Source organism: Artemia franciscana, chromosome 5 (genome assembly GCF_032884065.1).
Source record: "Artemia franciscana chromosome 5, ASM3288406v1, whole genome shotgun sequence".
Taxonomy (NCBI): Eukaryota; Metazoa; Arthropoda; class Branchiopoda; order Anostraca; family Artemiidae; genus Artemia; species Artemia franciscana.
Window position 1 is genome coordinate 42047730 of NC_088867.1, and position 17647 is coordinate 42065376.

The window sequence follows — 17647 nt, forward strand, 5'->3', positions numbered from 1 at the left end:
GCACAGGGGTTGCGCATCATTTGCCCTCCATAATTTCGTTCCATATCATTACGCCATTTTTTGGACCACGCTAAGGTGGGTGGGGGACAATGAGGCTATTTCTAATCAATAAGAAGATTTTTAACCATATATGTCCTTTTTTTATAGAAACTAATTCCCATAAATGATCAAGTAAGATGTATATTTCGTTTCATGAAAAATTAAAAATTATTTTTTTTTATTTCAGGTGAACCCCAGCCAGAAAAAACTTCCTTCCCAGAAGAGGGCAAGGATATGAGCAGTCCCATTACAAAGCGAGAATGTGGACCCATCTGTGCTCCCCATTCAAAGAAATAATGTACCCCCTCATCTCCCAACCCCCTTAGCGAGAATGCCACCCCTTCTGCCCTCAGCAAGGAAGATAGTAAAGTCACCCGAGCTTTATAACCTGTGTCCCATGGCAGTGAAGTCCCCAAATCTTCTGTACAAGATGACACACATATTGCCAGCCTTCACGTACGTGTAAATTCTTTCATAAAGCTTATATAGTGACGCGTTAAAAACTTCCCGTTTTTTCTAGCCCATGTATATTCTTGTTCAAACTAACAAAGGTGAAAATAACTAGGATGTAGGGCGTCTTGTTTGTCACCTCTCAGAGGGGCGTTAAGACAATTGGATTAAAAACAATCCAGTCTTTTCAGCCAAGTAAAGGTTTCCAAGAGCTTTTTGCTATGATTTAACGCTAAAAACTAAATTTTTATGTGAGATAAAATTCTTAGGCTATTAGAATATTGAGGATATCACCCATCCATAAAAAGTAAATCATTAATTTAGTTCACTATAGAAACCTTTTCAATAGCTATGAGACATCCTTGAATCGCTTTAAATCGCTTTGAGGGGGCTTGAAGACACCCTCGTTCTAAAGAGAGAAATAGCTAAAAGTTAACTTGGGTTAATAAGAGGGGAAATAACAAGGATTTTCCTGCTTCTAATATTGAAAACATAACGTTTCACCTCTAAGAAGAGTGATATGAGGAGTCAATGGTCTTAGATTAATAATATACTCTTTTCACAGCTTAAAATCATAAGTGCTTTAAGGGAGCAAGAACTTTGATTCTTTTGCCATGCCACCAAAAATGGCGTCCCGGCAGGGAAAAACCAGCTGCTACAGATTTTTGGATAAAGAGATAAACAGACTTTTTTGGTGAGGAAGGGCCAATGGACACAACCTCTCCCTCTGTATGTGGTTTAAGACTTTTTAGAACACTACATTTCACGAAACGTAAAGGGGCGCACTCTACCCCACATTTATGCGCCAATATCTTCTCAATATATCTTTCTCAATATCGTAAATTTTTAACTCATAGTGTGGGGTCTTTGTTCCCGAAGGTTCACTTTGGGGTCAATTTAAGGTATACTTTCTGATCACTAAACCAACAGTTGGCTATATGGTTTCAATACACCCAAAGCCTTCTGAAGATCACATTTCCTTCTCAAGAAATTTTCAGACAAATATCGTATTCTCTTTTCATCCTAATATGAATTCTTCCACAGGATGAAATCAAAAGTGTTTCAGTGAGCTAATAAGCTCTTATTATTTTTTTGGGTTAACATACCGGTATTACCACCAAAAAAAGAAAGGTATATGGAAATCATATTATCACCACCAGCCTAATATCCTGACCCCAGTGGAAAGACCCCAATGTAAGACCCCAGTGCAAAATGAACGTAAGGTTGCTTATAGTAAGGGGTGAGCCCAATTAGTATACTTTATTCAAACTTTGATCTAAATTCTGTAGTGAGGTATTTTGGCCTCGATGCAGAATTCTTAGAAAATCTGTTAAATTAAGTGTCATCTAGTGAGATGAAGAGGGTACTAGAAGAACAAGTACCTCCTCCTCACAGTGACAGTGATATGCGGGAACCAGGATAAAGTGGTGCCAATTCACCCCATGTTTTTTCTAATTAGCTGATACCACTTTGCGCAATATTTGTATTTTTAGATGTGAGTTCGGATCCAGTAGACATAGAACACTCCTATGTTAGCAAGATTCAGGCACTTCCTTAACAGCGAATTCGGGAGGTGGGGTGGGACAGTGAGAAAGCATCCATAGTTCAAAAATACATTTTTAATGGAAAGGCGGGCGAAATGTACTCGCATTACCTGCAAACGAAGATGCAAACACTTCACCCAGACTAAATAATTTTGAGGGCGTTTTTTTTCGGATTAGGTAGGAAGTATTTATAATAGGGTTGAAAGTCATAATTAAAATGGTAGCGGATAGAAGGTTTTACTTATAGAAAAATTAGATGTAAAAGCCTCAAAGTTAAAAAGAAAGAATTTGTTTTAAGAGGTGGGGGGAGAAGGAGGATGTACAATATAATGCAGATTTAGTTGTCAATGTGTATAATGATTTTGTTTGATATGGGCTTAGAGTAATTCAAGTATTCAGTTCTCTTCGTAGGACATAAACACGAGAAAAGGGAAAGTAGTAAGCCATTTATAGATAATTCGGCAATTAATGAGGGCAAGGAGAGGACAGAGTTTCCTAAAGTAAACCTTAACTGTTTAAAGAGGCAATATTCTGTAATAGTTAATGGAATAAACATTTTTTTAGAGAGCAATGAGCATTTAAAGATTGAAGTTTCAGTGTTACTTCACGACATGGAATAGGAAGAGGGGGAACTTAAAGGTAAAAAGGGGGTAATATATTCAGTAAGGGCACCGTCCATTGAATCCGCGCAACAATGGATATGGCTTCATTACGAGCCTGCGAAAGACCCTCATTCAACTGGTAATTTCTTTTCGATTCTCCACATTAGTTATGTTTTAAATGAAGTTAAAAATCTAAAGAAGGGAGGACCTGCTACTATTGTCCACTGTATCCTTCTAGATTCCAAGCAGAATTATAGTTAAAACATCACTTGAGGCTCTGTAAGCGTCATGAATATCAGTCTGTTGAGACGGTTTCGGCTGACAATACCATTTTAAGTTTCAAAGAGTTCCAAAATTCACTCTTGCATTGTGACAAGGTGGAATTAGACATTGACGGTAAACTTGCAAACTTATAAGATCCATCAAAATCGAACCGTGTCAAAGAACATGAAGCCATTGCGGTCTCTAATGGGCATGCTCAAAGAGACTCGAGTAATGCAATGCATTCGGTAGAGGTATTTGAGAAATTGGATGAGTCGCAGCCATGGTTGCACCTATTTAAACAGCATATAAGTCAATTATACGGCTTCTTAACGTGAATTATCCAAGGACCAAGGACTATCCAAGACCAGAGGACGAGTAGGCAATTAAAAATAAAGATATGTGTCGGGCTTACAAGTTTGTTGAGGGTAGTGGCGTAATGTTGTCCCCAACTATGACCATTTAAGTAATCCAATTTTATTGGGGGAGTCACTATGGTGGACTGGCTCATAAATCTTGTAATTTAAATATTAGAAATCAATACTTTCAAGCAGTTTATAAGCAAAATTCTAACTATGATTTGAAAATCATATTACCCACGTTGGCAAGTTTGTACAAAGGTTAAGTTGTAGATGGCACATAGGTAAATGGGTCTTTTTCATATAACATCACACCCAAATTATCTGGGAATCTGCTGCTCTTAGAATTCAAAGGGATAAAGGTTGAAAATGGTTATACATACTTGAATAAAATCCGTGTTTTAGATTCCTAAAACGCGTTTAGATTCCCCTAAGTCAACGCATTCAAGTACAAAAAAGCTATTATTTTAATAGTTTCCCTCTCCTCAGAACAACAGTTTCCAGATGATGGAATGTACCTTCAAGGCTACGTGAAGAAAAATTACAACCCATAGAAGCGTTTTTATGATTCAGTTCACTATCAACAATAGCTCAGTAGTGTGTTTTTCTTATCGTTTTCTAGCGTTTTTACAAGTAATATTTTTCACATTTAGGGTTTTTTATATTTTTTAAGCAAAGCGAAATCGTTTTATTTTAAAAAGTGCTTAATATTATACTATTTTTTATTTCTTACCCTTACCTACCACAGCAGGCAACGCACCTTCCGGCTTCCGTTCTGGCCGTCGCATCCTCCGGGCGATCCGGTTAAGTCCAGCCCTCTGGGTGGGACGCATTTCCAAGTGTCCATCTAAATACTGTTTTTTAATGCCCACTGCCCATAAATAAATATAAATATGTAAATATATTCATGTGCCTATTTAAATGTGTTTTTAGCGCTTTTATTTCTGTTAAATTCAACAGATTGTATTTATTCAATAGATTGAGGGTGTTTGGTTAGCTGTATTTTGACAGCGAGAAGAGTAATATGTATTAATTTCAAACTTCATTTAGATCATTTCTTTGCAGAACTTCAATGTCTGGAAAAATAACACTTTTAACAAAAATAATTAAAAATCGTAATAAAATGTTTTTAGAAAACCCAAACAACATGTATTAGTGCTATATTTTGGGGCAAGAGTCCTATGATAGAATAAAGAGTATTGCATCATACATAAAATTCATATGGGAACTTGATGTATTTAATATTATTAAACCATATTTGAGGTTGATTATTGATAATTTAGTCTAAGCCATTGAAGAATGATCTCAGGAGATGTTATAGTCATTCTCGGTCCGGTCTCACCATGACCAAATTCCTGTAACTGTTGTTCTCCATAATCTCTTTCATCACAGTAAATGCATGATAGAGTAAATGCAGAAAACACTTGCTTTGAATTGTACTTACTATATCATCTATATATTATCTATCAACCATATATCATCTATATATCATATATCATGTTCAAGATTCAAGTTCTCTTATAAATTTAAACTAGTATCCCAAATGTATCTCAGTGAACCGAACTTCTTACTCTCGGCATACAATCAAGCTTCGAATAAACCATATGGTTAAATTCTATTGGATCTCAATCAAAACATGCCTGAGGATATACGGGTGGTCATGATATTTTTCATAATGATATTACCGTATATCTACACGTAAATAGTAAAAAAGAAAACTAGTTGTCATCATCACACTGAAAAACTACATGGAAACAGAAATTTATTTTCCATTCTAAGAAACTGATTTATAATCAAGGTCTTCATTGATCCTTTTTCCAATCATAGTCCTCTTGAAGTTCATTATAGTAACAATACACTTGGCATTTTTTTGAAAATCACCAGCAGAAATTTAGTGCTGGTGATACATTTCTGATCAATCGAACAAGTGTTATTTGCGAAAAGGGGAATCATTTGTGGTCAATTGAACTTTTTAAACTGTCAAGAGTCTTAGACACTAGACCAGTAACGTAATGTCTATATAATAGGAAAGATGACGAGATTATTGGCAGTTTTTAAGAGTATGAGTTACAAAATTTTAACAACAAAGCAAGGTACCAAATGGAAAAGATATTACAGAGTCGTACTCGCAATGGTAAGAGACAGTTGCTTACTCATTGGCTAGGATATAACTCTAGTTTTGACTCTTAGACTGACGTTGAAGACGTTCACAATTCCTAATGATTTTTGTGTGACATTCAAGTCCAATGTCTCTGATTTCCTTTATAATGATTTGAATAAAACAAGTGATTTCTGGAAAGAACTCTGCTCCACCATCGAATTCGAGGGAAGTTGCTCATTTTGACTGTATTCTTGAAAATGCATATGATATCCTGAGCAAAGATCGTACATATGATACAAAAGTTAGAAAAACGGATTGGAAAGTATATGGTGAGGAAGAGGAATGGATATCTTCACTTCATTCTGAAACATACCTGCATCTCACCACAAAAGATAAGTAATGTGGTATGACTAATATGTGTCATGCTATCAATGGACAAATCTACTCGTAAAAATGGTGCCTTCACATTCAACTATTCAATGGAACAAAGGAGAATTTGAATTAGATCTCCCATTGAGATTGAAATGATTCGTTTCAACGACAACCTGAGATATGTTCTTGGTCTTAAACGGAATCTAATCCAGAGTAAAAGTGCCGAAAGCATAAGTGGGATGGAACGCGTTATTTTTGTAAACTATCCTATCGGCTTCTCATCTGATTAAATGAAAAATACAAGTTTTTCAACTGAAAGTAAAGAGCGACATTAAAACTTAAAACGAACAGAAATTAATCTGTATTTAAAGGGGATTTTTCCTCCTCAACAACCGAATTTTACGCTAAAGTTTGACTCTTTCTCTCAAATTTACTTTTTAAAACAGTACAAAACTGTAGCATAAAGAGCAGGGTGCTGAGGAGGGAAAAGCCCCTTTAATATACGGAGTAATTTCTGTTCGTTTTAAGCTTTAATGTCACTCCTTACTTTTAGTTCAAAAACTTGTTTTTTCTTTTAATTTCTGAATGTTTTTGAATAAATACATTTTTTGATTTTGGCTGTCCCCACATGAGTAATTAAAACAAATTTTAAATGTTAAATTTTTTGGGATAAATGGCTTTCTCTTAGTTTTGATCGGAAGATTTTCAGAAAAAAGGGGTGGGGGAGGAGGTCTAGTTGCCCTCCAATATTTTGGTTACTTAAAAAGGCAACTAGAACTTTTGATTTATAAGAACGTTTTTATTTGTAGAAAATATACGTAACTTGCGATTTAACTCAAATGACAAACTTCTGTATTTGTATATTTTTATTATGTATATGAGGGGGTTTTCCTCGCTCTTTACACTAAAGCTTAAATTTTGTCCCATTTCTTTAAGAATGACCCCTGAATCACAAAGCTCATAGAATAAATATTTGAGATTACTAAAAATACTTTGGCGTAAAGAACGAGATGTTTAGGAGGACATGAACCACACATATGAGAAATAATTTCTATTCGTTTTAAGTTTTAATGCTGCTCCTTACTTTCAGTTGAAAACTTCTCCATATTTATTTTTTAATTGTTTTGTTTTTGTTTTAAATAATTCTGGAATATCCTGCGCTCCTTTCGTGGAAATTATCTAATCCCATGACAAATCCCCAGCTCTAAATGGGTACCTGGAGAAATCTGGGGAAGATAAACAGGAAGAATGTGCAAAAGCACAGGATGGCTGGCCCCCAACCTCCCATTGCACTTCCTGGCTGAAGGGCCAAGAAACGGAGATCAGCACCACCGGTAGGGACTGTAAAGTCTAATGCCGTATCCTTTACCTTTACCTTTTTACCATGACAAATTCCTCCATGGAAAGATCCTCCCACGTAACCCCCTCCACTCAGCCCCCCTCCCAACCAAAGCAATCCCCCTGAAAACATCTGCAAACTTCCAAATAACCATTAATATACCTAAGCCCTGGTCAAATTTTGTAACTTGCAGCCCCCCCCCCTTGGACAGTGTGGGAGTAAGTCGTCCCTAAAGATATTTTTATTAGGTTTTTTGACTATACTGAACAAAATAGCTATCTCAAAATTTTGATCCGTCGACTTTGGAAAAAAATGAGCTTGGGAGGGGGCCTAGGTGCCCTTCAATTTTTTCGATCAGCTAAAAAGGGCACTAGAAATTTTTATTTCCGTTAGAATGAGCTTTCGCGTGACATTCTAGCACCACTGGGTCGATAAGATCACCCCTGGTAAAAAAAATAAACAAATAAGCATGCACCCGTGATCGGTCTTCTGGCAAAAATACGAAATTCCGCATTTTTTGAGATAGGAGCTTGAATGTTCTATATTAGGGTTTTTTGATACGGTGAATGAGATCATGTAATTGTTGTCAAGATTTTTTGATTTTTAGGGGGTGTTTCCCCCATTTTCCAAAGTAAGGCTAATTTTCTCAGGCTCGTAACATTTGATGGGTAAGACTAAATTTGATTAAATGTATATGTTTAAAATCATCATAAAAATCTGACTGCAACCATTAGCATCAAAATTCTGTTTTTTAGAGTTTCGTTTACTTTTGAGCCGGGTCGCTCCTTACTACGGTTCATTACCACGAACTGTCTGATAATTGTATATTTCTTTAAGCATCTTTTACCGAGGCGTTGAGGGTTGGTCATACCAATGTCCACCTTCTACATTTTATAGAACGAAAATAACTCATGAATGCAGTCATCGCTATAATATAAAGCACCTTCATTATACTCCAGTCAACAGCTCTGAGCTCTGATATCTTTTTGGAGCTCTGGTAGTTAAAATTAAGATGCGAATTGAGTGGTTCTCTAGCAATAACAAAAGATTTAGCTGTGATTGTCTGTCATTTTGACCTGATCAGTGAGATGGCTAATAGAAAAAATACTTTTGTTTGTCCTCATGTTGATTTCTATGTTGCTTTTACCACGACGATTGCGTCGTGGAATGGACTGTTACAGGGGTTGTTCCTCATTGTCCCGTTACGGTCTCAGCAATTTGTTTGCAAAGTTGTTTTGCTTTGTTGCCCTTGCTAAAAAAAATACATTGCACAATTTGCCAAGGATTTGAAGTCCTCTACAAGACACATTTGGGGTTCTGGTAATGATTTCAAAGAAAGAGTTTCTTAAAATTTCAGGTCCGGCACGTGATCCCTTGGCCAGAGATTAAAATCACGACAATGGGGAAAGGGTTTAAAAAGGGTGAGAAATATTTCATCTTTCATCAGTCTCAACCCAGGCTAGAAGCGTAAATCGACATTGTTTTAGAAGAAAAAGAAACCAAAAGTAAAAGTCGTTAGAAAAAAATTGATTTCTTTCCCTGGAATGGAATATTTACCATATACAGGAATATCATCCTCTGGTCTACTAATCTCTAAGTCTTCTAAATGCTAAAAATGTCGATGAGAGTGTAAAATATGGTAGACACAATTTGCTTAGGCAAGTCATTGTCTACATTAATGGAATGTTGATGAGCACGAGCAAAAATCTTTCAAATTATGTAAGTTAAATACGATTCATGTTGATAACTCCTATTTTGTATAAGAAAATTGAGATATTTGGCTATTGGATATGAATACAAAACCAACACTGAAACTACCAATATACTTAGATATGCAACAACTAAATATTTACACTAGGTTGGAGAAATAAATCATAAGACATTTAATATACCTCAACGGATGCCTCCCAATGTTAAGATTGATATAAAGCTAAAACTTGTTCCGTCCAATCTTATTTTGCGAAAATTACTTGACATTGCACCTCATGTAACAGTATATCTCACCTCGGCGATACTTCGTGTTCGAAAGCAACCGGTTATGAGTTCCGTTGCCTTGGCAATTGAGAAATTAAGAGCTAGTGAAAATAATATCAAACTGCTCGTTCTGCACAGAATCGTGAATCAACGACATGTTTCTACAGGTACATGTACCTAAACCGATTCGTCACTAATCACTTGATAAATCCCATCAAATATTTCTTTGGCTTTCGCATAAAGTTCTAGGGCCGTTGGATCATGGACAAACTCTCAACATAAAATTTTAATATTTGGACTTTTACCTCTTATATGTAAAGTAAATGGAATTCCATTCTACAATTTATCCTTTGATGAATCCTTCAGGATCCTATACGAATGACAATACAATCTCTAGATCGATATTCACAATTTGCAAAAACTATAGCATCATTGTATTGGATTTGTCCGTTACTCAAGATATGACTATGTTCCGAACGGGTAGAATACGTTTAGAGTCCACATTTTTCGAACCATTAGAGGAGAGTATAGAATTAATCTCACTAAATTAATTTGAAACTATTGGGGAATTACCCCTGATGGCAGTGTTCTAGTGAACTTGCCACCATGAACACAAATCAAATATCAACGTAATCAATTTGGATTCTTACATGTCCAAATGCAAGTCCTATTCTATACCCTCGGATTTCCTTGAGTATGTTGAAAATGTTAAGAATATTCTTATCATTGTTAACAGTAGTCCATCAGTTTTAAAGACGGAGCACTCGCTACGCATCTTTCAAATAGAAAGAATATTGAATTTCTTGATCCTCTTAGCCTACCATATGCATTCAAAATGCCTCACATTAAAAGCTTTCTTGAGCAAAGCAGAAAATCTATTATTAAAAATCAGAAATGATTAAAAGATTTTACAACTAAAAGCTATGGTTTTCATGGAATATTATTTGTTATCTTTCGATGTCAGTGTATAATTACAGTGAATTTCATAGCATTAATGGTGACAATCATCGATTGAACGATTTTCTAGTTGAAAACATTCTTTCCTACCTGTATAATATAAATTTCAATGCCCTAAGAGTTGAATGTTTTGAAAATATTTATGAATTTGTTTATTAATAAAAAAAAATGTATGTTCACAACACTATGTTTTTTAGATTTCTTCTTCCACGTATAGGTAGCCATCGTAAATGATAAGCAACGGCAGCCCGTTAGGATTCAACTTGTATTCATCTTGGCATGCAAAATCAGGGTCACATTTTCTACAATACAAGTTAACTTAATTTTTATTGTTTCTTTTCGTAATATCAATAATACTATTCTGATTCATATTATAAAATTCAGATCTTTCAATTTGCTTATTTGAAGCAATGTTACATACGAAATCCTCATATGAGGGATCACTCTCTGTAACAACCAAATAAAAATCAGTAAGCTTATAATATACTAATATAGTTAACATTTTCAAAGTAATGCCGTAAAAACCAGACTCTCTTGTTATTTCAGCAATTGAAGGGTAGACCAGGTTCTTCCTCCCAAAACAATTTAAAACAACGACGATAAAAATGTCTTAAAACAAACAGAAATCAAATTTAAGTTTTTTTACAATCATAAACTGGTAAGTATGGTCCTTTGCATCATTTTGATCGTAGTGACAATTAGAATATATTAAACCTCTAATGTGGGAATCACAAACATCTTCAAGACAGAAATTAAAGTCTTTATGTTGATCTGCATATCCTCTATGCAATTTACATGAATTCCACAATCTACATTTTTCATTATAGTCATTAATAATTATACAATTCTCACAGGATAACCAGCTTATCAACGTATACAAACATCTTCAATATTCACTTTCTCATTGCTCAAAGAAATTGTCTCGCGATCAGTCAAATGAATGTCTTCTAGGAGGAGGAGTAATCGAGTGACGTCAAAAAACTTATTTAGACATGAATATCGACTCATTTGTTGTTGCCTTGCGGAATAGCCGTCTAGGTAGTGGCTAAAAGCATAATCACAGTATCATTTTGTTTTGTTTCAATTAATATTTCAATAAATTGAGCGAATGTATCTAGGCCACAACGTAAATGTTTCACACAATAGTCCAAAGATGGAGACTCACTTCTCATTTTATCATCAAGCATTCTTTGAGAAAATATTTCGTCATCTAAAATCAAGCGTTTCTACAAAGTTACTAGATTCTGTATGATTTTTTGGTCCTCATATCCACTCATTTTTAATTCTGACGCTCTCACTCCGATTATAGACTAATAGGGATTCTTTCTTTCTTTGATACTGAAGCAAATCTAGTAAGTCACGCACGGTTACGTCACCCTCACCTGTTAATATTGAACCATGATCAATTTGTTACAACCAGGGCTTCTAAGATTGACTAGCGGATTCTAACAAACCCTATTACGTAAGACCCAAATTTTTTACGTAAAAACCAAGGAAATCCTGATTTTGTGAGACCCTGAAGGTTTTTCCCTACAGCCTTGAGTTTTTTAATCGTAACATCCATAGAAATCCTGATTTTGCGAGGTCTCGTTGTTTTTTGAAGAATCAGAGAAAACAATGACGTGACAATCTCGGAAATGCTGATTTAGCGTGGACCCTGAAGGTTATTCTAAGAATCAAAGAAAAATACTGGGTAACAGCCAAACCCTACTACATAGCAAACAGAATAAACATTTCCTATTACGTAAGGGACACCTGCATCTCTTAGAAAACATTCTCTATTACGTAGGTGTATATACCGTTACAGGTACGTGCATAAGTCCAAAGTTTGCATAATAGCGTCTTGAGGGACTAGTAGCTTCAGATTTACCCTTATGGGAGTCCCTGGAAGCATAGAGGCATCACTGAAACAAAAAGCATTGAGACAGAAAAAATTGAAAAGTACTGAAAAAAAGGTTGCAAAGTGAAGTAAAAGAATATAAAAATGAAAAAAGTAAAGTAATTACAAAAATTGCACAAAATCACAATGCTAATTGTGAAAATAGGATGAAAACTCTCAGAGTTCAGCTTTATTTTGGAATGCTCCAAAATGTTAAACAGATATCTTAGAGTAATATTGATATTTTTAAGTTCGGTCTTCTACCACCGACATCAATCAAACAAATCTATATCTTATCGTTACTAAGAAAGGCTATAAGTGTTGTTTTCTTTCTTTTTCTCATACACTATTTTTTTCTTTTCTCATATATCCTAACAAGTTTCGATATTTAGCTTCAAACTCGAGAAATTTACATATTTGGAATTAACGTAAGAAGCGGATTCTTTGATGTAATTCTATGAAAAGTTAACTTCTTATACCTCTCCTATTGATAAGGGTTGTTCTTTACTAGCCATTTGCTACCGTGAACAATTTGACTCTTTTTTTAATTACAACCAAATTATATGGAAGATATGTTAATCTATTCACAAATTAGAACTTATATTGCTGTTTAATTGCCTTTTCAAAAATCCTACAGATTTTCTTATCCCAATAGCTTTCGATGAGTATATTGGAAATTGGCGATTATTGTATTTAGAGTAACTCTAATTTTTCTTATCCTATTAGTTTTCGAACACTATAATGGTAATTGGCGATCTTTGTATTTAAAGTAACTACAATTCTTTTAAGCCACTACAACAGTTCATTTTCATGACGTGCATGAGCATTGTGATCAAAAATCAATTTTCGAAAGTTGCTTTCTATTGAAAAGGGACGCTCTTAGCAGCTTGTTGCGTACAGTTTCTTTGCGTTACAGCTTTTGAATTAACTGTTTGATCTAGGTCTCTCTTAAATTTGACAAAGGAACTGTATTCCCAAAAGTTTTCTTATTCCTTAACCCCTGTTTTTTGAAATATAAGTCTAATATTCGTTAAAAATGTTTTGATCATCTCTGAAAAAGTACACCCCTCGGGCAATTTCAGTGAGAGAGTAAAATTTCAGAAAGAATTTTTGGAGAGAGAAATGTAAAATATAGGAGATAAATTTATTAAATCAAAAGTTAATTTCGGAAAAAAAACAGAAACTATGGATTTAAATATTATAAAATTTGGAGTTTTGTAGGTTGACTTTTAAGGCGTTAGGTAAATATTTTTTTCCAAAAATAAATCATCATTTTTATACAGATGAAGCGAAAATTCTTCTCTTCTTTTCAATCCTCTGTAAAAGAATACTTTTTAGCTGTTACGCCTATAACTGCGACTGATTTATCACCCTCAAGATTCAGATTCCATTTAGCATTTTATTTTTATGTCATGAAAAAGATCAAATTTGTCACCTCTTTCCCTATTATTTACTCCTTTCTTCTGCTTGAAGTCTGTGGGAAAAAATAATTAATTACACTCCTTAGAATGGGAGGCGCCAAGCTATTTTTCAAAAGTTACTCTTTCGGAAAACAAATTTGCTCACGAAGTATGTCATTGACAGATGCATACCTTTAATGAATAAAATATAGAATTGAAACTTTTGCATAATTATCCTTGAACTTACGGATCATATGTGCCTTTTTTAACCTCCACAAAACTACTTGTGTACCGTACAGGTGTGAGTTTGACAGCATCGCAATTGAAACGGTTAAATTATTGCTTTAAACTTTGAGAAGAGGGTGAAAATGGAAAAAAGTTAAATTTTTAATAGTAAATATAAAAATTCGTAAATGAAACTCAAAATGACTTAATCTGGATAGTATAGGACGAGGGCTTTCTTCTAAATTCAGAAGCTGTAAGTGAAACTTTTAGGAATGGATGAACTGTCCGAATGGGCACTGGAGGATATGCAACTAATAAAAATGCACTATTTGCATACTACTATTACTAAAACTAAGGGTGTTAATATGGAACTTTCCAAGACTATTTGGAAGGTCTTGGGGTAAATCCAAATACTATGTGCAGGCAGGTTGTCAAAAAAGTGTATCAGTAATATCTCAGAAACAGATTAAAGCATTAAGATGAAACTATCCGGACACGAAGAGGAATTGTTGAGCTAGACCATCAATGTACAAAGTGAATATTAGTACTGCTACTGCTGCTATTAATACTACTGTAGTGCAGTGCTGCAGTGCGGTGCTGCAGTGCTCCAAGGCACGGACTTTTTTGAACTCGGAGTTATTGTTATACTAGATTATCAAAACTTTCAAAAACAGATCTGACCCAGATATAAAGGTGCAAGAATGTGTTTTTAAATTCCTATATCCAATACTTTCCTGTGAGTGGGGTTAGAAAGGCTTCATGACAATATTTTCTAACTATGAACAAAATTTGAATCTGGCTTAAAAACCAGTGACGGTCCTAAAAACTGCTTTTAGTTCAACAGACTGAAGTCAAATTTCATTTATTAATTTTTTCAATGATTAATCAGAAAGATACAGTTGTAATTATTACATCTTTAAAGATTTGGCAGAGCAACATTGAAAATGTCTTTCTGAGCCATGATATCTATAGTTGGCCCACTCTCAGTTATTTTATTGGCCAAAACAACAAATTTCCAAGTTATCAAAAAGGATTGCATTTATTTAAGTTTCCAGCAAGCTTGGAACTTTTAGAGAATGATGGGATGGGATCATTTCAGCTGATAAACTAAAATTTTCAAATGTAACGAGGACTGATTATTATGAAATTATTGGCACTTGTGTATTATTCAGAACACACCAAATAAGTAAAGTTAGGCTCTTTCGTGAAACAAACTACGATGCAGGTACATTTTAATTAGGTAAACCTAAGCTAACCGAACCTAAATGTTCCGTCTCGTAAAAGAATAAAGTCATGATAGGTCCATTCACGCACTGTTTTGTTTTGGGCAACAACCCCTTATCCTGGAAAAATATATTTGCATCTTTTTCAGTCTTTGGCAAATGCCAAATCTTCATTTCAAAATCCATGTTCAGACACTATCTTCTATCACTATGCGTAGCAAAACTAAATTGAGTTTTGTCTTGGTGGCTATGAAACCTGATTTTCTCATAAAATGTACCTGCATCGTAGTTTGTTTCACAAAAGAACCCAACTTCACTTATTGAGTGTGTTCAGAATAATACATACGTACCAAATTATTTGCCTAGCAAATGTTAATATTCGTCATTTAATGTTATGTTTTATTTTATTTTATGTTATGTACTTATATTCAATTCCAGTTTAATTATTCATAAGGTTGTCGTGTCTAATTATAGGTAGGCCCTACTACGAACTAAATAGTGGCATCCATCCCATGTGAAGTTATTCGGAAGGCATTAATCTAAGCTTTTTATATTATCACCCATGGAGAAGCTCATTAACTATATGACCAAAATAGTAATATTTACTGTGAGCCGAAACTATTTACCAATTGTTACTGATGCATCCTTTTCCCTGGATCTGCATTTCTTTTTGTTGTCTTAAAATCCAGCGTCATCGAATAATAGTCATGACGTCATGGAATAAAATCCAGTGTCATCGAATAATAGGAAGTGATTTGAAAATCAGTTTAAAATTCCACATAGAGGCCTAGGCAAAAAACAAAATAACATTTGCTGGTTGCTTTGAATAGAAAGATTTTGTCTGTTTAATTGAATTATGAAACGAAATTTATATTGAAAGCAGGTACTTTCAATATAGCAGGTACTTTCAGGTACTGCATATGGTGTTGCATTAAACAATTTATTTATACGTTGTAATATCGTTGGTAACAAGGCAAAACCATGTACCTTATTTCAATCTTATGGTTTTGGTATCCTTTTATCATCAGACAGAATGGCCTGCATCTCGAACTTGTAATTCGCACCACGCATTATGCGAACGTATGCTGGCAATGTTGCAAAATGCATCGTGAATCAGATTAGAGATGGTGACGCCATTACCACTACTAATATTAAGTGCTCATTTGTAGCAGCAAAACTGCCTAAGTCCAACACAGTTCTGCACACCTTTCCTCCGCCCCAATAGATTAAGACTTTCACTCTTTAACCCCCTCACACAAAGTTCCAATTGCTTTTATCTTCCTTTCTTATTACCTCTTCCACGAAAAATTCTTTCCCATCAGTGAAAAAAATAAAAAATAAAAGAGTTTTGAGGAAGGTTTTGACAAAAGCTTGCCAACAATCATAAGCAGAGGAAGCTGGGGTGAAGACAGTCCAGAAAGAACTTAATTGTTCCTAAATTGTAGGCTACAATTTACTAAAGAATGCAGTTTTTCCTAAGAATGCAGTTTGAAAATCCGGATGTGATCAAACGTATTAGAGTTGGTGTAGAAACATTACCGAGTAACTGGAGAAAAACAAAGTATAAATTCCAACAATAATCGAGATAACTGGAATGAACTAATGGAAGTAATGAACTAATGGTAATGTATATATACCAATACTAATTTTCTTGAAACCATAGTAATTCTATGCTTTTTTAATATTCAGTTATAAAAGAAAAAATATTCAGTCTTTAGCAGCTTTAGGGGACAGTAAGCCAGCTCCTGTTTGTGGCAATAGCTGTTTGTTTTGAATTTGACTTGTTTATTCATTTAAATTGTTATATATTAAATAACAAGACTTATAACATGAATTTAACATGATTAATAACATGAATTTATGAATTTGACTTGTTATTTATTGGATAATTTGAATACGGTCCCACAAACTGTTTCTGAAATAATGCAGATAATGTATTTTGATAATCAGGGTTCAAAGAACTTCTTCCGTCCTATTTTGAAAATTCACTAGGAATAAATCCTAGTGACTTTGACTTTATTGAACGTAATACACAAAAATATAAACCATTATAAATACAAATCACTGTGCAAAAGAAAAAAATTATTCTTGCTAATAGAGCGATTACCTGTATAAACATTCCTAGAAACATAATAAACCAATTCAAAAAAAATTATCTTCTTCTACACACCCCAAGGGCAAAAACCACTATCAAAATACAAATCCAGCCACTCTCATAAGTCCTTCCAAACACACCTCCCTTCCCACCCTACAACATACTCTCACCCCCCCCCCCAAAAAAAAAAAACTACTAATTCCCCAAGAAGCTCTCTTTTAATCTATTTTTAAACTGTGTGAGGGTTAAGATACTTCAAAGTAAAACGAGATCTCAGGCTATTTTTTGGAGTGCTAGCTGCCGGCCAAAAAATCTTATTTGGTCACTTAAAAGGAGCACTAGTACTTTTAATTTCCGCTTGAAAGAGCAATCTGTCGATCTTCTAGGACTATTGGCTTGATGTGATCACCGCTTGAGAAAAAAAGCAAACAAACAAATAAATACGCATTTGTGTTCCAAAAAATACGAAATTCTACAATTTTGTAGATAGACACTTGAAACCACTACAATGGAGTTTTCTGATACTTTGAATATTATGATGAAATTTTTGTTGAGATTCCTTTTCTTTTAGGGGGTATGTCCCATTTTTTGACATTAAGCAAAGTTTGTCACGTTCGTATCTTTTGATGGGTAGCACCATACTTAATGAATGTTATATGTTTGGAATCAAACAGTTTGTGGTAAAGAAATCTAGTAAGGAGCGACCCGGCTCAATAGTAACCGAAACTCTAAAAAAAACTATAGTTACATCAAAAAAATCATATTTTAATGCTGATTTTAAATATATAAGTTTCATCCAGTTTAATTATACCCATCAAACGTTACGA

At 34.4% G+C, this 17647-nt stretch overlaps 1 protein-coding gene across 1 annotated transcript in view; it reads left to right on the forward strand.

Annotated features, from left to right (window-relative positions):
* The first annotated feature begins 243 nt into the window (after positions 1 to 243).
* LOC136027430 (uncharacterized) overlaps positions 244 to 17647 on the forward strand; it is a 114463-nt gene continuing 97059 nt past the window's right edge. Inside the window, exon 1 of the mRNA XM_065704700.1 lies at positions 244 to 495. Coding sequence (XP_065560772.1) covers positions 371 to 495 — 125 coding nt within the window. The 5' untranslated portion in view covers positions 244 to 370. The remainder of the gene's footprint in view (positions 496 to 17647) is intronic.